General features: G+C 45.6%; 2 protein-coding genes across 3 annotated transcripts in view; one reads left to right on the forward strand and one right to left on the reverse strand.

The window, feature by feature from the left end:
- Nucleotides 1-3,227, reverse strand: part of LOC138419673 (polycystin-1-like protein 2) — a 101,118-nt gene extending 97,891 nt beyond the window's left edge. Inside the window, exons 1-2 of the mRNA XM_069552526.1 lie at nucleotides 2,927-3,227; nucleotides 415-579 (exon numbers count right to left, since the gene is read on the reverse strand). Of these exons, the coding sequence (XP_069408627.1) occupies nucleotides 415-579; nucleotides 2,927-3,227 (466 nt within the window). The remainder of the gene's footprint in view (nucleotides 1-414; nucleotides 580-2,926) is intronic.
- An 11,843-nt stretch (nucleotides 3,228-15,070) lies between these two features.
- The window catches only part of BCO1 (beta-carotene oxygenase 1), a 35,301-nt gene continuing 28,146 nt past the window's right edge, over nucleotides 15,071-22,225 (forward strand). The window contains exon 1 of one of the 2 annotated variants that reach the window (XM_069552528.1): nucleotides 15,071-16,815. In XM_069552528.1, the coding sequence (XP_069408629.1) occupies nucleotides 16,752-16,815 (64 nt within the window). In that variant the 5' untranslated portion in view covers nucleotides 15,071-16,751. The remainder of the gene's footprint in view (nucleotides 16,816-22,225) is intronic. The other variant, XM_070289306.1, reaches the window with a different exon arrangement.

The raw sequence follows: 22,225 nt of genomic DNA on the forward strand, positions 1-22,225 counted from the left end.
CAGAGCATCACACGCAGAGACCATGGGCATTCAGAGAGACACAGAGAGATGCAGAGCATCACACGCAGAGACCGTGGGCATTCAGAGAGAGACACAGAGAGACAGAGAGACAGAGAGCATCACACGCAGAGACCGTGGGTATTCAGAGAGAGACAGAGAGAGACACAGAGCATCACACACAGAGACCGTGGGCATTCAGACAGAGACACAGAGAGACACAGAGCATCACACACAGAGACCGTGGGCATTCAGACAGAGACACAGAGAGACACAGAGCATCACACGCAGAGACCATGGGCATTCAGAGAGAGAGACAGAGAGAGAGACACAGTGAAAGGAGAGATGCGGAGAGACAGAGACAAGCCAAGAGGCAGAAAAAGATGGAGGGGGACCCCAGAGCAGAGGCCAACTTACCAAACTCGCAGATGAAGGCGAACTCCTGTGTGCAGTTGTCCGAGGCCACCCACCTAAAGGAAGGGTCTCTCCCGATGTAGCTGCAGGCTTTGGGTGCAGAAGCATCCTGCCCTCGGCGCCAGTGGCTGTAGCTCACACCTGAGGCGTCCATCCAGATCCTGGGCCCTGGGATGGGAACACGACCACCAGGCCTTGCCCCAGCGCCACTCCTTTTGTGCCGTGGGTGCTTAATCAGTGCTGACGGACAGCCTGAGGGCCTCTGTGCCACGCCAGTGCAGGGGCATTGCCTAGCCACTGTCTGCCAACGTAAGACAGGAAGACCTGTCTTCCAGGTTTCTTGACCTGCAAACCAGGGCACCGAGCCAGAGAGCCCATGCAAGGCAGTTTGATTAAATAAATGATGCTTCCAGCAATGTCTAAGCCCAGTCTAAAAAAGAGCATAGCAGTGTGCCTTGGGATGGTAAGAAATGTTTCAGAAAGAAACAGGGGGACTTGTTATATATACGTGGACAGGGATAAGTTAAAGCAGTTTTCATTGCCTCAGTACTCTTCAGAGACTTGAATGCACTGACAAGACTACTGAAGAAGTGAGAGAGAGACTCTGTGTGTGTGTGTGTGTGTGTGTGTGTGTGTGAGAGAGAGAGAGAGAGAGAGAAAGAGAGAGTGTATCAAGGACACCAGAGATCTCAAAAGCACTGGATATGAAATATTCACTGTGAAGACTTAAAAATACATTTACCATTTTTTAGAGGAAAAGGAATCCATACATATGGTTAAGGAAGATTCAAAGGGAGCAAAAAGGTGTAAAATAAAAACATCTTCCCTCTTTCAACTCACAGACTTCTCCCATCATTGTTATGTTTCTTGCAAATTGTTCCGGAACAAATGGTATCCACACATCCACCTCTAGAGCGCCTGGAATCTAGTACATGAATGGTACGTAGCATAGTACACAAATGCTATGGTACTGCACACAGCCAGGACAGTCCCCTGCTTCTTAAGCAACTTTGAATGTTGGAGGTTGGGACCTAGCAGCCTACTCAGATCTACCCCATTTTCTGTAACAGCCATGCAGCATCCCTTGGAAATTTTAAACAGACATGCTCCGGACCTCAGTGGTAAAGAATCCACCTGCCAATGCAGGGGACACTGGTCCGATCCCTGGTCTGGGGAGATCCTGCATGTTGCGGGGCAGCTAAGCCCGTGTGCCACAGCTACTGAGCCCACATGCCACAGCTGCAGCAGCCGGTTCCCCCCAGAGCCCGTGCTCCAGGATGAGAGAAGCCCCTGTGCCTAGAGAGCAGCCCCCACTTGCTGCAACTAGAGCCAGCCTTCACACAGCAGCGAAGGCCCAGCACAGCCAATAATGAGCAAGGAAAGATCTAAAATAGATATGCTCCTTTAACTGCGTGTAGACGAGTGTCTGATATACCGAAATCCACACTTTCTGTGCCTACAAAACAAGAAACCGTTCAATGGATGTCACCTGAAGATGCATCTTAGAATTCAGATCTCCTGGTTGTGAGTTTCCTAAACTGAGCTTTGCTGGATGCTCCTTTATTAAAGCCCTTCCATCCCTGCTGGCACGTTTCTGCAGGTGCTCAGCCCAGACCAAGCTACTCATTGCTAAAGTCCAGCAGTTTCTACAGAGCAATGCAAGGTGGCAGGACACTGTCATCTTGAACAAGTCATGTCCTCTCTCTGGACATATTTTTCCTGTCCATAAAATAAGTGTAGCAGTGCTCGCCTCATGGGGCAGGTGTAAAGCTTAAATATGAACACACATTCTTTGTTATGAACGGACCCCAGGAAAACAAAAATGGCCAGAATACCATTCCTTCCCTTGAAGAGTTCACAGTGTGGGGGAAGACACCTAAGAACTGACGTCATGCCAGAAGTGGACAAGGTCCTTCAGGTGCAAAGAGGAGGACCCAACCTGAACATGCGGGGGTTGAAGGAAGGCTCACTATTCCACCAAGAACTGAGAAAAGGATAAGGAAGGGTTTCCAGGGCGACCGTTAACATGAGACTTTCTGTTGTGAACTGAACTGTGTTAAGCACTTAACCTGCTTCAGTCTCATAACAAGTAAGGAAAGACATATGGGAGTGCTTTGGAAATAACTTAGTCATTATTTCCTGAGGCTCAGTTTTCTTGTTTATTGAGTAGGGACAACAGTGATAATTCTCATCAATTATAAGGATTCAGTGTGAAAATGGATGTGAAGCCCTCAGGGCAGTGCCCATCACTGTTCCACCAAGAACTGAAGATGCCACAGCTAGTCTTAGGCACAAGTAAAGAAAAGGACATTTCTAGCACGTTAGCTGTGTGCCAGATTCTCTGCTAGCTACTGAGCAAGAATTATTTCATTTTACCACAAAACAACCAAAAGGAGAATCTCCTAATCATGAGAACTGGCACATGTTAATTTGCTCCATGGAGCTCTGGATAAGAAGCTATGGTGAGAATCACAGCCACAAACTCCCTGTAAACTGTAATTATCACAGCACCTACCTTCCGTGGTTCCATTCCGAGCTAAGTTCCCTGTGAGTCCAATCCACCATTCCCTGTCCTGGGAGAGGTGCTTCTGCAGAAATTGCTGGGTGGCTTCATCACGAATGAAGACCAGATGACCTCCTTGCCCCTCACACCAGCGCTGGGCACCATAGAAGGTGCGGCTGAGAGACACAAATTCATAGCAAGCATCTCTGAAAGCCACTTGGCTCTTAGAGCAAAAGCTGCCATCCTCTGGCTTAGCAGTAAAGGCCCCAAACTCCAGAGCAAGCCCCAGGAGTACCACGGCCAAGGTGCTCATGTTTGAACCACGGCTGGAGCATCTGGGTGGGGTCAGCTCAGGTCCTTCATATGTTGGTGCCTTCACAACTGACTGCGATCCATCTTTCCTCCTCGTTTTGTATCACATCATAGTGACTAACCTCTTGTTTAAGAGACAAAACACTCAGGATGAATGTGTCTGCCGTTTTGCTTCCCCTGGCTCTTTGTTCCATGACAGGTCCAAATCCAGTTAATTTGCAAAACAGTCTTGTAGAGAAAGATAACATTGCTGTATCACCTGTCTGCTTGTCATTGGGTCAACTGTCAGCTTCTGATAAAAATGACTGGTTATTGGTTTTACGTCATTACCCTTCAGGGCTAAATGTTTCACGAGGAGCCATCAGCTTGTGGGAACTATGCGATAAAAGGAAAACAGCAGGAAAGCTAGAGTTATGGATGGTGAAGAAACCAAGTTGTGCTCATCTCCAGCCCTACTGTCTGGAGTGGCCACTCTGCCCAGATGATAATCACATTCTCCCAGCATGGCTCCATCCTAATTAAGACTTTTTTCTGCTCTCTGACTTATCACATTGCCACTCGTGCCTATTTGAGAATAAATATTTCCTACAAAATTTATTTGATGTCATCATGAAAATAAGCTTTTAAAACTTCAAACCTGCCCATCCTCACCCAACTGCCTAAACCCTCCAACAGGTGTCCCTGGTCAGTGGATCAAGTTCAAGCCTCTTGGCTTTGTATTCAAGGCCCTAAAAGAACTGGTCCCTGACAGTGTTTCCAAATACACCCCCAAAATGTGGGGAAACAGGGTTTTTCACTGATTGCTGTTGGAATTATAAATTAGTACAATCTCTGTTGTGGGCAGTATAGAAATATCTACCAAAAAACATTAAAATTTTAAAAGCAAAAGCTCTGTAATGTTGCAGTTCCACTTCTAGGAATTTTACCTACAGAAAAATTCATACATATGTGAAATATTATATATATAGATATATGGTTATTTGTTGCAGAATTTTGTAAGAAGGAAAGATTGGAAACAACCTAAACATCCATTGAGAGAAAACTGGTTAATAAAATATGGTACATCCCATGTACCCACTATTCTGGAAATTTCATCTAAGTGGAATCTTACACTATGTTGCCTTTTGTGACTGGCTTCTTTCACTTTAGCATAATGTCTTCAAGGTTCATCCATCTTACAGCAGGTATTAATGCACTTTTTTTTTTTTTTAGGTGGGGAGAGCATTCCTAAAAAGTTTATAGAATAAATGTTCAGTGAAGAGTCTTTCAGATATGTTATATCCCCACCTTAGCTTTTTGTTTGCCTTTCTGGGTAATGTTTGTTGTTCATGATAACTTTTAATATTAATTAAGTTTGCCAAAATTACTATGATACTTTAGCAGTGGGAAAATGCCAGAGTTTCTCTAGGGAATTTTCTCTTTAGAAAGATATCTATGGAGACCATTTGGGTTGTGATAGGGGTGATACCAGGGCCTGGTTTATACCATTATGACAAAACACAGCACTGGAAGAGATGGCTGCTTAAGAAGCTAGTAATTTGTGGTTGGAGAAGGGAGCCATGCAACGTGGTGGGACTCTGGAGCCTTCAGAAAAGGTATCAGATAAATGGATTCTCATGGCAGGGTGGCCAGAGGCTTTAGAAAACACAGTTGTCTGATGTTTGGTTTTAAGCTGTTAACTTGCTCTGACCTAAGTTACCACTTTTTGTTTTTCGCCCCCATCCCTCTCTCCCCCAGCTGCTGGCAACTACGACTTTCTGTCTTTATGGACTTAACCATTCTGGATGTTTCATAGACACAGAATCATATGTGTACCTTTGTGTCTAGCATAATATTTTCCAAGTTTTCACTTCATTCCTTTTTTACTGCAGGTAATATAGACCACATATTGCTTATCCATCTTTTTGTTGAGGTACACTTGGATTAATTTATTCTGTGCATTTCTTGGGGAGAAGGAATGATGTCTCTTAATCTCCGTGTATCACTTGGCTGGCACACAGTAGGACTCAATTGCACTGGCCAGCCTGGCCCCTTCCCAGGTCCCTGGGGCTGACCCTTGAAAACCAACCCCTCCCCCCAACCCAATTTCCATTCCCAGAAGCCTTCCAAGCCCTCAGGAGTCATTCCGCCAGGCAGGGCCCTGGGTATGATTCGATGTCAGCGCTGACTCTCAAGCTGGAACAACGGCTGGGCAGAGCTAGCCTCTTATCTCTAGGGGCCAAGCAACAAATGACTTTCTTTAGAAAATTATGTGGAAGGCCACACGCAGAGATAGTGTATCTCCTGGGTAAAGGCTTAATTTATGTGCCTCATGGAATGTGCTTGGCAACGTTCGATAAGGATTGCAAATCTGCAGGCTAAATTCCATTTTCATGTTCTTCATATTCTGATTAATTGCAGACTCCTGGGCACAGAATTTATCTGGGTGATGTCAGCTCTCAAGGTGCCTTAACCTCTGTGTATGTGAAGAAAAGACACAGGACATGACTGGACCCATGTGAGCCTGATTCCAGTTATCCAATCCAGCTGCCCAAGCCTCCAAATCCTGGTTTGCATTATCAGTAAGTGGAAAAGAGGAAGAGAGCAGGTTTGGTTTAAATAGGACATTGAGTCCCTTAAAAGAACCAGAATGCTGTACATGCCCTGCAGACCAGACATCCCAGTCCTAGGAACAGACCCACATTAGTCTGGCTTCCCTCAGAAACCTGAGACAAGAACTCAAGTGCAAGCAGTTTATTTGGAAAAGGGTGCAGTTCTACATGAATTGGTGTTTTTGTTAGTCATATTGACTCTTTGTCACTTATTTGATCAAAAAGACAACAAAGCAAAAGAATTTTCATAGTTTCATCCTCCTAACACATTTTCACTTCTTTGTGCCTCCTTTGAATGCTTCTTCTCTTGAAGATAAACATTTTACTCAGGCACAGTCATAGTACACGTATAACTAACTAGTTCACATTGAATCCTGCCTTTCCCTCTTAGTATTAAAGGAAGTCTTTTTCATGTTGCTAAATGGCTTTGAAATCAGCATGGTGGTGGCTGAGTCTCCTTTCATGAATGGACCTTTACTCATCCATTCCCATTTGCTAGATTTTATGTGTGATTTTCTCCATCTATTCAGTTTTGCTATCCTAGTCAACCCTGCTATGAACATCTTCTGAGTTATCTCTTGAGGGTTATAGCAGACACTGGCAATGCCTTACCTTAACCCCTTATACTATGTAAGGCTTCTCAATGCAGACACCCGTGGCTCTTTGCCTCCCTCTGCACACAAGGAACAGGATGGATGTTTCCGGAAGTTAGCCTCTCAGGAGAAACTCTCACCCTTATTGACCAAAGTTGCTGGGTCAATCCCCCATCTCTCTCAAGATCACTCTAAGGCATGTTCACACCATCTCTAGAGTTCCTCACCAAGGGAGCTCAGTTGTCCCAGATGGTAATGGCCTTGATAATGCACTGTTAATGTCTACCAAAGGCTTCCTAGGTGGCTCAGTGGTGAAGAATCTGCCTACCAAGCAGGAGACACAGGTTTGATCCCTGGGTTGGGAAGATCCCCTGAAGAAAGAAATGGCAATCCACTCCAGTATTCTAGCCTGGGAAATCCTATGGACAGAAGAGCCTGGCAGGCTATGGTCCACGGCGTCGCAAAGAGTCAGACATGACTTAGCAACTAAATGACAACAGCAATGTCTGCCCTCCCGGTCTCACTTCCTACTCCCTCCCTGGCATTTCCTGGGTTCACGTCCCAAATAAACCGTCTGTGCACTGGAATCTTGGTCTTCAGGTCTGCTTCTGGGAAAGCCAAGCTCAGACAAGTCTCTTCTCAGGACTGGGATGCTGCCCACAGGGCATGAACATCTCTGTGATTCTTGCTGTAGACTCAACACCTATTTAAACCAAATTAATAATCTCGCTGTTGTTCGAGTTTCTGATCCCACCTGAAGGCTTAGGCTGCTGGATCAAATTCCGAGAAACATGTTTGCACAGCTGAGTCATCGTGTCCTGCACACTCTTCTGATGATTTCAGTACTATACTTGGGGACCAGCTCTGAGCAGCTGATAATGACCTCAGTATTGGAATAGTGGGTGGTGTTCTCTAGATTTTTTAAACATTTGTGTAGACGAACCTTCCAGGTTTGCTCACATATACTTGGTTGTTTGCTACTGTAAGGTGCCTGGTAACCTGGATCTTGAAGGACTAGAAAGAAATGGGGTAGAGGTAGGGATTGGAGGAGAGCTAGTTGAAGAGGCGTCTCAGGCAGAGGCCCCCAGATTGCCAAGTTCCTACTTCATATCGGTACCCCAGAACCAAGATAAACTACAGAACCTTACCTTATCTCCCGCTGGGTGGCCTGCCGCAGCCAGCCACACCACCACTCTTTTGCACATGCTGTTTCTTTACTGAGAATGCCTTCTCTTATACCTTTGCACACTTACACACTTTTTCAAGAAGAGCTCAACTGTAAACCTCTTCCCCTAAGCCTTCTCAGGTGCGGCAGGAGTTAAGTGCCACTTATTTCATGTCTTTATAACAGTTTACTTCCATTTTAACATTAATGGCCACTGTATTTTAGTCTTGTCAATTCTAGCTCCCAAGTGTGACAGATTCGTTTTATATAAATGATAATATGCAGTACATCTGTGTGCTGCTGCTGTGTCACTTCAGTCGTGTCCGACTCTGTGCGACCCCATAGACGGCAGCCCACCAGGAATTCTCCAGGGATTCTCCCTGGGATTCTCCAGGCAAGAATACTGGGGTGGGTTGCCATTGCCTTCTCCAATGCATGAAAGTGAAAAGTGAAAGTGAAGTTGCTTAGTCATGTCCGACTCTCAGCGACCCCATGGACTGCAGCCCACTAGGCTCTTCCATCCATGGGATTTTCCAGGCAAGAGTGCTGGAGTGGGGTGCCATGTGGTTATTATTATTACCTGCATTCCTTTCTCCATGAGATCAGGTCAGCTCCCTGAGGTCAGGAGCTATGATTTCCCGCTTTTCTGCCTGTCATACCCTATATGACACCAGCCTCTGCTGTTTAGTAGAACTTTGAGGAAGTTACAAATCCTGTTAAGTGTTAATGGCATAATTTATGGTCTTTGTTTAGCAATGAAGTGTTTGCTCCTGGAGTCCCAGGGAGGCTCACCCCCTGCTCCCTACATCCTGTGTCCCACTCCCCCCGACCCCGCCCCAGTGCTTGTCCCTAGAGGAGGCAGCTGCCGCCTTTGCTGGGACTTTGCCACCCTGAACCCTTCTATCCAAGATTTCCACATTATCTGCTCAGCTTATCACCATGGCTAATTAGAGGCACCATTTAAAAGTTAGCTTAATTGGAAAACTGCAAAGTAATTTAGATATGATAACATTATCTCCAAAAGGGAAACATTAGCTCATTTTAGGCCATAATTTTAGTAGAAGATACAGAATTGCGAAATAAGGCTGCTGTGGTTTTTTTTATTTTTATTTATTTTTTTGGCTGTACTGCATGTCACGCAGAACTTCCCTGACCAGGGATCGAACCTATGCCTCTTGCAGTGGAAGCGCAGAGTCTTAACTACTGGACCAGCAGGGAAGTCCGAGGCTGTCTTTTTTTTGTTTTTAATGATTTTATTTATTTATGTTTATTTTTGGCTATGCTGGGTCTCTGTTGCTGCACAGGCTTTTCTCTAGTTGTGGCAAGTGGAGGTGCTGTAGTTTAAAGGCTTCTCATCACGCTGGCTTCTCTTGTCGCAGAGCCCGGGCTCTCGAGCTCCAGGGCTTCAGCAGCTGCAGCTGCCGGGCTCTAGAGCACAGGCTCAGCGGTTGCGTCAGCTGGGCCTAGTCGCCTCTCAGCATGTGGGATGTTCTAGGATCAGGGATCGAACCCATGTCTCCTGCATCAGCAGACAGATTCTTTATCAACGAGCCACCACCAGGGAAGCCCCCGAGGCTGTTGTTTTTATATCACAAGAACTTTTCCTTTTGAATTTAGCTTTACTTCTTGATCCCAAGACTGCTTTATGGATGTAACATGCTCCATGGAAAAAGTGGCCTCAGGGAAGTGTAGCCTCCTCTTCCTGCCTCCTTCTCCAGATGATCAGGTAAGAGGATCCCATGTTCAGTCACCTACCCCTGCCTTGTTGTGTGATTTCTGGCCCAGGGCTACAACCTCAAAAGCTTCAGTTGCTTCCTCCATAAAGTTCAGTTCGTTCAGTTGCTCAGTTGTGTCCAACTTTTTGCAACCCCATGGACTGCAGCACGCCAGGCTTCCCTGTCCATCACCAACTCCCAGAGAGAGTAGCTTCCAGTTCAGTCGCTCAATTGTGTCCAACTCTTTGCGGCCCCATGGACTATGCAAGTCCATGGAATTTTCTAGGTCAGAATACTGGAGTGGACAGTCTTTCCCTTCTCCAGAGGATCTTCCCAACCCAGGGATCGAACCCAGGTCTCCCACATTGCAGGTGGATTCTTTACCAGCTGAGCCACAAGGGAAGTCCTCCTCCATAAAGAGGGGACAGTAATAGTGCCTGCTGGGTCTGGGCCAGGATAAGAAAATATGGCTGGTGAGCACAAAGCACAAAGCGGGGCACACATCTGGAAAGGCCCGTCCTTCCCCCTTCCCAAGGGAGGAGACCATGCCTTCTTGCTCCCCCTGAGAGCCTCTCAGACCCTCCAGAGGGCAGACGGCGTGTGGTTCTGCACTCCGCCCTCCGCCCTCTGGGAGGGAGTCCTCTTCCAAGTCTCTGGATTGCTGCTGGAGGCAACATGGCCAACTTGTGCAAACATGTGTGTGACTTGGGAGGAGCTCCAGGGATACTCAACCCAGCTCAGGGAAGGGCCCTGTCAGTCAGCGCCTCCTAGAGTTCCAGCCTTCTTCCTGCTTCCCTCTTGGCAACCCCAGCCTCCAGTGCTTCAAGTCTGAACAGTTCTCTTCCCCGCTTCCCTCTCTCTTGCCCAGCGTTTCCCCCGATCCCTCCTCCCCTCTCCTGCATGCCCACTCCGTCAATAGTCTGGTATGAAGTGGTGTGGCCAGGCTGTGTGATGCCTCTGAGTGTCTACCCAAGCTGGGTCCCCTTTCGGCCTCTTCCCAGCTTCTCCATGTGGCCAACTCCCAGTTATTCTTCAGCTCTCAGGTCAGCATTGCCCCTTCTGGGAAGCCTTCTGGACATTCACTCTCCTCACCACGTTCCTCACCCTGGAGGATTTCCCACTCCTGCCTCTTTGTCACCTCTGATGTGCCACTGCTACCCGCCTCCCCGAGGGAGGCACTCTATACTTGTGGAGCAGATGCATATGTGAATGGATAAATGAATGGATACTTGGGCTATTTGCATTTTTACCACTGTGAACCATGTGCTTCTCTGACCCTTGTACCCTCCAAACTGGCTTGTTGTGCAGTCATACCTGCTTCTGTCTGCCCGAGTCACATATAAATGCCATCCTGGCAGCTCTCCAGCTAACTCAGCACTGTCAGAAGAACTTTCCACGATGATCTGCACTGTCCAATATGGCAGCCACCAGCTGCACATGTCTACAGTTCAGTTTAGTTCAGTTCAGTTGCTCAGGCGTGTGTTCAAAGCCCAGTTCTGTGTATTAGGAAAGTTACTTAGCTCCTCTGTGCCTCACTCTCCTTATCTGTACCATGGAGCTAAACACCTGTACCTAGGGTTATTGTGTGGAGGACATGAGTTTTTATGTACAAAAGTATTAGAAGAAAGCCCAGTACACAGGAAGCTCTCAATAAATGGCACTTATAGTTAGTATCTCTTACTATGTCAGTGACAGGGTCATCCATGTTTCCTCACCATCCACCAGTCCTGGGTTCAGCCTTAGCGGAGACTGGTATCTTTGGCTTCCTCTCTCTTGAAGCCTTCACCTTAAGGGGACTTTTGCTGCCATGGAAGAAGTTCTGGCTATCCTGATAGATCTCAGGGAGAGGGTGAGTGACGGGCCCTGAGACCACATGGAGAGGGAGAGAGGTCCAGGCCCAGCGCTCCTGGTGTCCCAGTCAGCTGCCAGCAGATTCCCAACCACTCCCGGAACCACACACAGTGAAAGCAGAGGACTGACCCACACAGCACTGCAGACCCCCAGAGCTGAGCCCACTGAACCCACAGACGTGATCAAAATGGCTGTTGTTTGAAGTCACTAAGTCTTTTTTTTTCCATTTAATAGTGTTTTTTAATTTAATTTTTGTGTTATATTGGGGTAGAGTTGATTGACAATATTGTATAGGTTTCAGGTGTGCAGCAAAGTGATTCAGTTATACAGATACATCCATCCATTCTTTTTCAGACTCTCTTCCCATTTAGGTTAGCACAGAATACTGAGTAGAGTTCTCTGTGTTGATTTTCTGCTTTGTATATAGTAGTGTGTCTATATTAATCCCAAACTCCTAATTCAGCCCTCTCCCACCTTTTCCCTTTGGTAATCATAAGTGTGCTCCCTATGTCTGTAAGTTTGTTTCTGCTTTGTAAATGGATTCATTTGCTCCGTATTTTAGATTTCACTTATAAGTGATAGCATATGGTATGTGTCTCTGTCTGACTCACTTCACTTAGTATGATAGCCTCGAGGTCCATCCATGTTGCTGCAAATGGCATCATTTCATTCTATTTTATGGATGAATAATATTCTATTGCATATATACACCTCCTCTTCTTTATCCGTTCATCTGTTGATGGACATTTAGGTTGCTTCCATGTCCTGGCTATTGTAAATAATGGTGCAATGAACATAGGGGTGCGTATATCTTTTCGAATTACGGTTTTCTCCAGATACATGCCCAGGAGAGGGATTGCTGGATCATATGGTATTTTTATTTTTTAAGGAACCTCCATACTGGTCTGCATAGTGTCTGCACCAATTTATATCCTACCAACAGTGTAGGAGGAGGGTTCCCTTTTCTCCACACTCTCTCCAGCATTTGTTTCATGCAGACTTTTAAATAATGGCCATTCTGACTGGTGTGAGGTGGTACCTCATTATAGTTTGATTTGGATTTCTCTAACCCACTCCAGTATTCTTGCCTGGAGAATCTCATGGACAGGGGAGCCTGATGGGCTACAATCTGTAGGATTGCAAAGAGTCGGACACGACTGAGCAACACACACAAACACACACACACACACACACAATAATTAGTGATGTTGAGCATCTTTTTATGTGTTTTTTGGCCATCTGTATGTTGAAGACACTGAGTCTTAGAGTGGTTTGTTACATATCAATAAATGACCAAAACTCTTGTGTATGAAGAGCTGCTTCCCTTCATATTCCCCTTGCCCTGTTCACTTATGCATTGGCCAGTTTTTGTCCCATTTTAAGGCATTTTAGAAATTGTGAAACACCTACTTTTTGGATAACACCTACTTTTCTTCTCATGTCTACTCTGTTCCTCAACCAAAGCTTCAAAAAGTGGGCAGCATTACGGGGTACTGGGCAAGAACATGCACAGACTAGCTGTTGACCTTATGAGTGGTGTTTATCAGAGGCTGGAGGACAGGCCAGGAGACAACTCCTACTTGTCCACTCTTCCATATTAGCAAAGACATAGAAAGCAGGGGTCAGGCTTTGTGGTTCCAGAGTGATGCCAGAGCTTCTTGGGAAATAGCACTGTTTACAAAGAGGGAGGGTAGAAGTTTGACATGAAGACAGCCCTGTGAACCACTGCACCACCTTTAACTGCCTTAGGAAATGTATGTCCTGTGGGGTATGCAGACTCAGCCCCCAAACCGAAAGAACATCATGAGAGCCTAAGAAGGCAGGGACTGACTCTCATTAATCCCTTCTGTATCCTCAGAACTTGGCGTGTAGTCAGTGTAAGTTCCAAGAAGGCACAGAATAGTTTTCCTGCTTGGCTTGCTGCTGCATTTTCAGCCTGTAGTTGGTGCCAAGGAAATGTGAATTTGAGGACGCAGGAACATTGTACTGCCTGCAGCCGACACTGTGGGTTGCCTATGACAAGCTATTCCCTCCTTTTTCCTTGCTCATGGAATCCTGGTATGATTCAGATGGCAACATGCTCCTCAGGGGTGACTCTTGATGGATTTAAGGAACTCGGGGCACTGCTGTTCCTCCTTGCCAGGGACTGGACTACGGGAGATCATGTGACACTGTTCCACCAATGAGACTAAGAAAAATCTGCTCAGGTCACTATGGGAAAGAGTTTTCTCTAGCACAAAAAGAGAGGCAAGTGTTTTTAAAAAATGCCTGCTATGTCCCCAGTTTAGCTACTTACTTTTGTAGTTATTCTGCAAGGACATGGTTCCTGGAGGGAAGGCAGTCATTCATAAGCAAAACTGAGCAAGCCCAGGAGTGAAAAATTAACCCTCTGAGGAAGGCAGTGTGGGAAGTGGGAGCCTGGCGAGATGACCCAGGTGAGGTTCCGAGCCCCCGCGCCCCCCAGGTGACTTGATGTCTAAGATAAATGCATGTCTTTGGTGTGTCAGCAGATATTCTGTTACTTTCAGCCAACATATCCTGTATTAACTTGTCATTGTGCCTTCATGATATTGTGGCGGGCTCAGCTGTGCCCCTCCCCAATTCATATGTTGAAATCCCAACCCCTAGCCCCTCAGAATGTGACAGTGTCGGAGGTGGGGCCATTGAAAGGTGATTAATGTAAAATGAGGCCATTGGGGCGGGCCCTCATCCAAACAGACTGGTGTCCTTTTAAGAGGAAAAGTGGACACACAGAAACACTGGGGGGATGCACACATCCAGAGGGATGACGATGTGAGAAGACTGTCTACAAGCCAAGATGACATCTCAGAAGAAATCAGTCCTGCCGACACCTGGGCTATGGAGTCCCCAGCCTCCGGAACAGTGAGAAAATTACCTGCTGCGCTACGTTGTGAAGGCAGCTCTAGGTAATGAATATGGAGCTCTATTGTAATAATCAAGTTATTATCACCATTGTAAAAAATCCTTTGTTTCACCATAACGTTGCCCTGAGGAACAGTTGGAACCTGAATGAAGGTTCAAGAACTGGGGCTCAAGAACTGGGGTTCTTCAGTGTTCTGTATATAATAAGGCCAACATATCAACCCAAGACTGGCCCTCTTGGGGTCCTCTACCCATTACTTTGTTCAGTAGAAACCTAGCAAACATCCCTCACTCATCGGAGCTGTGTGAAATTGTCAAGAGCATGTATTTTTGAAGTCAGACTTCCTGGTTTTGCTTCGATCTCTTAGTAGCTGTGTGATCCAGGGCAACCTGGTTGTCTTCCCTGAGTTTTCTCATCCCCCAAACGCTGCTAAGAACACTCATGTCACAGGATTATTATATAAGGCCAGAGCAAGCCAGTACATGCAGAGTGCTTCACCAAGTGCTTGACTCAGAGAATATTCTCCATGGATGGGGGCCATTGCTTTTCTGAATATACAAAATGGACAAGGAGAACATGCTCATGTTTTCACTTTATAGCTTCAGTCTGATCCTCTCAACAAACCCCATGACTTGGGTGTTGCCAACCCTTTTGGCAGAATAAAGTGAGGTTCAGAGGGGGTCGTGTGACAAGTTACAGTTTTTAAATCATAGAGTCCAGGTTTTCTGATCCCCATAAGCCCTGAGCTCTTTATTTCTGCACCAGAGCTGCTGCCTTTGGCAGTGTAACTTTTTCCCAAATGCTCAGTGCATGCCAGGCATTCTCCTTTAATCCTCACAGGAACTCAGCGTTCACAACCTAGGAATAAATAACTCTTGACATGGATACACGTGTTTAAACCAGACAGCAGAATAAACTGGCAAGTTATTGTGGGACTGAATGGAAAATATGGGTCAAACAGAAATGCCTTCGGAGACAGTGGGGAAGAAAGGACCCCCACATTGACTGGGGGACAGGGGCTTTTGCTAGACTCTTGACTCTGAATAACCTTGAGATTTTGATGTCACTATACCTCCATTTATAGATAAGGAAATGGAGGCTCCAAAAGGGTACATAAGGTACCCCAGAAACAGAAAAGGGAGGAACGTGAATCTAGCATTACTGGAAACACGTAGCATCTTTCCTTGGTCCAGAGTTTCTTAGCAGCTGCTACACAAGTGAGCATCTTCTGGAGAAGTTGCAAGACTCCTGAGGGCTGGGCTGCACCTTCAGAGGCTCTGGGTGGGCCTGGAGTGGGGCCCAGCATGGGCGCTGCTAAAGCTCCCAACCAGGTGATTGGATCGTGTGGTCACGGTGGAGCAAAGCCAGGCCAGGCTGCTCTCAGAGCTGAGCTCTGCGATCCTGAGACAGTCTGGACCCAGCCCTGACACTGCTAGACCCAGCTGGTTGTACAAAGGCCAGCGCCTCTCACTTTTTTCACTCCACCCAGAGAAGGAACAGTTGGTTCTTTCTTGAAGCAACATAAGAGAAGGTGAGGTCAGTAACTCATCATCCAACATTCATAGCAATGTGAGTGTGGATTTCCGGTGATAGCATCACCTCGAGATTCAGAAATGCAGAGGAACCTTCAATACTATTCCTTACAGTTCGTGAGTAAAGTTTTTGGTTCCCAGTATTTGTTGTTTAAAAGGGTACATGAAACATGTTACGTTTACTTCTTCAAAAACTGAAATATAACATCTTATGTTTACTTCTTCAAAAAATGAAATATAATTAAGTTGCTCTTTACATATGCTTCTTTTTCTTGCTGGGAGGTAGGGGGTGGTGAGGAGACTCGAGGACCTTTAGTCAAAATAAAACAAAATAGTTTTCCCTAAATGATCTTGCCAGCTTTTTTCTTTCATTTTTATTGTTGTACAGTTGATTTGGGACTTCCCTAGTGGCTCAGTGATAAAGAACCCACCTGCTGATGCAGGAGATATGGGTTTGATCCCTGGGTCAGGAGAATCCCCTGGAGAAGGAAACGGCAACCCACTCCAGTACTCTTGCCTGGGAAATCCCATGGACAGAGGAGTCTGGCGGCCTACAGTCCTTGGGGTCCCAAAAGAACTAGACACAACATCACGACCAAAGCAATAGCGTAACATAGCGTTATGTTAATTTCAGGTGTACAGCAAAATGAATGTTATACCTATACAATATAGCCACTCTTTTTTTTTTAGATTCTTTCCCATACAGGCCTTTATAGAGTACTGAGTAGAGTTTCCTATGCTATACAGAAGCTCCTTGTTAGTTATCTATTATATATATATTAGTGTGTATGTATCAATTCCAATCTTCCAACATCTTTCCCCTCATCCCACCAGTTTAAACCCATCAAGAAAGTTGTTTGTTTGTTTCTTTCTTTCTTTTGGTTCAGCCAAAAGTGGAAGTGGAAAGGGAGAGCTGGGGACATAATTGGAGGATTAAAGATTAGCTGTGACACAGGGCCGGGGAACTGACCTTTGACCAAACATAAGTCACGCCAGCACAGCTTCTCTCTGTGCAGGAAGAGATCCCGGGCCCTCCCAGAAGGGACAGCACCGGGAGAAGCCAGTGCCATCTGAAGGGAAGGAGACGTAAAGGAAGTTGCAGGGAGGGAAGACAAGGAGGGTCCAAGAGCAGTCCCTGAACACGGACGAGCATCTGTTCACTGTTAGCATCGCTCTTGCTCAGAGCCCTGCACGATGGAAATAATATTTGGCAGAAATAAGAAGGAGCAACTGGAGCCTGTGAGGGCCAGAGTAACAGGTGAGCATTTTGTTTAAACCACAGGTACTTATATGTTTAGATGTATACTTTTTTTTTCCTGCTTATAAAAGTAATGCTTATTGTAAATCATTTTTGGAAAATCTGGAAAACTGTAAATAGAGGAGACATGATCCATATTCTAGGCATATTCTCCGTGAAAATCTCGGTGTGCTTTTATGCATTATAACTCAGTTTTCAAGGGGAGTCAGTGGTTCTCACTACTGCCAGGAGAAAAGTCTCAGGCCTACTGCTATTGGCTCATAGCCAGTGAGATTATTCTGCAAACTGTGTTCTGTCCCCAGGGTGCAGTATTTGTAGAAGTGGGTGCATCCTAAATTAATTTCGAAATGATACGAGAAGCGTGTGCGAGGGCCCATTCCTATGCGTGCGTGGTGCGGAGTGGGCACTGCAGAGCCGGATGAAATTTCCTCAAAGGTGTGGTTTCGGGGTGCAAGCACTGCAGAGCAGATGAGACAGCTCCAGGGTGGGAGCTGCCACATAACCCTCTTTTCATAGCTTCCTCCTCCTCTTCCGTATGGCCACTTTCCTGGGACCATCTTGTTTAGACTCTGCAGGGCAGAGAGTGGTCTGCACTCTGGGTCCCAGGAGCTGTGCTGAGAACAGGGAAGGGGGTCAGCTCAGCCACACCACTGTTTTGGACAGATGGGCAGTTTTCACAAGGACAAGACAGCAGTGCCCTCTGAGAGGCAAGTCACATTGGAGCTTTACAACAGACGAATTGCCTTGGAAGGCTTTTGGAAGGAAGAAATAGCGTCTATGTATATTTTTTCTGATTACAGAGGTAATGTGCAACCTATATGTGTATGTATATTACACAGTTATAAAACTTGGAAGTGCAAATGAGAACCCAGAGGGAAATAAAAATCAGCTGTATTTCTTCTGTCTCTTAAGGACTATTAATATTTGAGTCTATTTTCTTTAAGTTTTTAAAAGAAACATCAATATAGATAGATATATGCATGCGTGCTCTGTCCCTTCAGTTGTGTCTGACCCTTTGCAACCATATGGACTGTAGCCCACCAGGCTCCTCTGTCCATGGGATTCCCCAGGCAAGAATACTGGAGTGGGTTGCCCTGCCCTCCTCCAGGGGATCTTCCCGACCCAGGGATTGAACCCGTGTCACCTGCATTGCAGGTACCACTGAGCCACTAGGGAAACCCATAAGATAGTACAAAGATAGATTAATCTGTTGATAGGTAGACTTTATATACAAATACTTTTTCAAAAAACAAATGTACACTTACTATTAACTTTTTATTTTTTAAAAAGTGAATCTGTGATACCCATCATTGTATGCTCTGGGGTACGGTGGGCATTTTGCCGTTATACTCCCTTACAGCTCATGTTTATTGACTGCATGTCAATACTTGGAAATTTTAGAGAACAAGGATCCCAGGACCTGAGATGCTGAACGAACCTTTAGATCTAAGTCAGTTGTTTTCAAAGGATGGTTCCCAGCCCTGCAGCTCGAGCACTCCCCAGGCTCTTGCTAGAATCTCAAATTCCTGGACCTGCTTCAGACCCTCTGAATCAGATGCCCAGGGGTGGAGCCCAGAAATGTGTGTTTTCAGAGCCCTCTGGCTGCATGTAGGTGGGGGACCACTGCTGTAAACTGGGCCCCCTTCCTTGACAGGTGTGAAGCTGCGGGCCAGGGAGAAGCAGCAACGTGCCCGAGGCCAGGCAGCCCGCAGAAGACAGGCTCCAGCCCAGAGCCGCCTCCCTGCAGGGTCACGTCTAATCCGCCAGTCAGGGTCTGCTGGCAGGCAGCTCGCTACACAAGGTGCTGTGTGGCCACATCTGTCCAGGGAAGCCAGGCCAAGGCTCTGGCCTCACATCTGGCTGTGCATTCATGACTGATTCTTCCTTTACGAGACACTTGAGCATTTCCTGACTCAGTTTCCTCATGTGGCTAATAAAGTCAGCACATACCTACCACGTGGGATTGCTGCGATGACTGCATGGTTTAATCTACTGCAGCACATAGTGCTCAGTAAACCTTCTTAGGGCTTCCCTGGTGGCTCAGCTGGTAAAGAATCCGCTTGCAAAGCGGGAGACCTGGGTTTGATCCCTGGCTGGGGAAGATGCCCTGGGGAAGTGCATGGCAACCCACCTGGAGAATCCCCATGGACAGAGCCTGGTGGACCACAGTTCATGGGGGTGCAAAGAGATGGGCATGACTGAGCAACTAAGCACAGCACAAATGTTCTTCTTTTGACGTCTGGGGCTTTACTTTTAAGCTGAGACTCATCTTTCCCTGCTCCTTCTCCTGTGTCCCAGGTCGCTGTGAATAGTCACACCCAGGGCAAGAGACTCGGCTGGCACTTTTCCAGTGTTCCCCTCCCGTTTCCCCTACAATTAGTCAAACTCTAAGTCCCTTTGTTTTATCAGTTTCTCTCTGTCCCGCTGCTACTATCCTCCTCCTCCCTCGGGTCTTCCCACCTCTCTTTAGCTTCTCCTCCCACCCAGAGTCCACACCATAGCCAGAAATAACTTTTGGTACCCCAAATCTGATCACATTCCATTAGTATGAGAAGAAGTAGGTCCTTAGAGACAGAACGTGGATTAGGAGTTGCTAGGAGCTGGGTGGCATATTCGGATTAACTGCTAATGGGCACAGGGCTTCTTCTGGGGGTGATGGAAATGCTCCTGGGTTAGTGGTATGGTTGCACAACATTGTAAATGTACTAAAAAAAAAAAAACAACAACACACCCTGAACTGTATACTTTGAAATGATGGATTTATGTTATGTGAATTTTATCTCAATTTTTTAAATTACCAAATTAAAAAAATTAATCCTATTATTCCCTGTTACACCCATCAAAAGTGTCCCTTTCTTCTAAGCACCAAATCAAAGCTAGGTATGGTCTTACTGACCTTGGCCTCTTGGCCCTACTTAACCTTGCAGCCTCAATACTTGCTATACTCTCACTTGAAAGTTACAGGCCAGCTCTTACTAAACAGCTTGCGCACTTCTTGGTCTTTGAACCGGTGTCTGGTCTCTGGGTTCAGGTTTCTCCAGAGCTAAGAATTCAGGAGTAAGTCGTTTATTTGGGATGTGCTTCCCAAGGAACACTGGGAAGGCAGTGAAGGAGGCGTTGTCAAGCCATTGACCACCAGGAGTCAGTGGAGCTGGATCCTCCAGGCAAAGTATAAACCACGCCTCACATTGTGTCCACCGAGGGCAAGGAAGAGGTGACCTTGGACCCACATCATCCCATCTATCATCGAGTAAGAGCGGCTTCCAGGGGCATTAACTCTCCAACGTGGTTCTGGCTTGTCCACGTGTGTGCAGAGCTGCTCCACAGTGAGAACAAAGCCCTCAGGTGAAGAGCTTTAGGTATTTGCAGAAAGCAACCTTCAGGGAGAGCTGAAAGCCAAGGGGACATGGGCAGGGCGCCAAGAGCACGTGCAACACTGTCCCAACAGCCATGGAATGCCTGCCTCATGTGTGATTTAAACTTTTCCAACAGCCCCGTACCAGAAAGCACAAAGAAACAGATGACGTTAATTTTTTTTTTTTTAATTTTTAGTTTTTTATTTTTTAAATTTTAAAATCTTTAATTCTTACATGCATTCCCAAACATGAACCCCCCTCCCACCTCCCTCCCCAGAACATCTTTCTGGGTCATCCCCATGCACCAGCCCCAAGCATGCTGCATCCTGCGTCAGACATAGACTGGCGATTCAATTCACATGATAGTATACATGTTAGAATGTCATTCTCCCAAATCATCCCACCCTCTCCCTCTCCCTCTGAGTCCAAAAGTCCATTATACACATCTGTGTCTCTTTCCCTGTCTTGCATACAGGGTCATCATTGCCATCTTCCTAAATTCCATATATATGTGTTAGTATACTGTATTGGTGTTTTTCTTTCTGGCTTACTTCACTCTGTATAATCGGCTCCAGTTTCATCCATCTCATCAGAACTGATTCAAATGAATTCTTTTTAACGGCTGAGTAATACTCCATTGTGTATATGTACCACAGCTTTCTTATCCATTCATCTGCTGATGGACATCTAGGTTGTTTCCATGTCCTGGCTATTATAAACAGTGCAGCGATGAACATTGGGGTACATGTGTCTCTTTCAATTCTGGTTTCCTCGGTGTGTATGCCCAGAAGTGGGATTGCTGGGTCATAAGGTAGTTCTATTTGCAATTTTTTAAGGAATCTCCACACTGTTCTCCATAGTGGCTGTACTAGTTTGCATTCCCACCAACAGTGTAGGAGGGTTCCCTTTTCTCCACACCCTCTCCAGCATTTATTGCTTGCAGATTTTTGGATCGCAGCCATTCTGACTGGTGTGAAGTGGTACCTCATTGTGGTTTTGATTTGCATTTCTCTAATAATGAGTGATGTTGAGCATCTTTTCATGTGTTTGTTAGCCATCCGTATGTCTTCTTTGGAGAAATGTCTATTTAGTTCTTTGGCCCATTTTTTGATTGGGTCGTTTATTTTTCTGGAGTTGAGCTGCATAAGTTGCTTGTATATTTTTGAGATTAGTTGTTTGTCAGTTGCTTCATTTGCTATTATTTTCTCCCATTCAGATGGCTGTCTTTTCACCTTGCTTATATTTTCCTTTGTTGTGCAGAAGCTTTTAATTTTAATTAGATCCCATTTGTTTATTTTTGCTTTTATTTCCAGAATTCTGGGAGGTGGATCATAGAGGATCCTGCTGTGATTTATGTCTGAGAGTGTTTTGCCTATGTTCTCCTCTAGGAGTTTTATAGTTTCTGATCTTACATTTAGATCTTTAATCCATTTTGAGTTTATTTTTGTGTGCGGTGTTAGAAAGTGATCTAGTTTCATTCTTTTACAAGTGGTTGACCAGTTTTCCCAGCACCACTTGTTAAAGAGATTGTCTTTACTCCATTGTATATTCTTGCCTCCTTTGTCAAAGATAAGGTGTCCATATGTGTGTGGATTTATCTCTAGGCTTTCTATTTTGTTCCATTGATCTATATGTCTGTCTTTGTGCCAGTACCATACTGTCTTGATGACTGTGGCTTTGTAGTAGAGCCTGAAGTCAGGCAAGTTGATTCCTCCAGCTCCATTCTTCTTTCTCAAGATTGCTTTGGCTATTCGAGGTTTTTTGTATTTCCATACAAAGCTTGAAATTATTTGTTCTAGTTCTGTGAAAAATGTGGCTGGTAGCTTGATAGGGATTGCATTGAATTTGTAAATTGCTTTGGGTAGTATACTCATTTTCACTATATTGATTCTTCCAATCCATGAACATGGTATATTTCTCCATCTATTAGTGTCCTCTTTGATTTCTTTCATCAGTGTTTTATAGTTTTCTATATATAGGTCTTTAGTTTCTTTAGGTAGATATATTCCTAAGTATTTTATTCTTTTCGTTGCAATGGTGAATGGAATTGTTTC

Source organism: Ovis canadensis, chromosome 14 (assembly GCF_042477335.2).
Source record: "Ovis canadensis isolate MfBH-ARS-UI-01 breed Bighorn chromosome 14, ARS-UI_OviCan_v2, whole genome shotgun sequence".
NCBI lineage: Eukaryota > Metazoa > Chordata > Mammalia > Artiodactyla > Bovidae > Ovis > Ovis canadensis.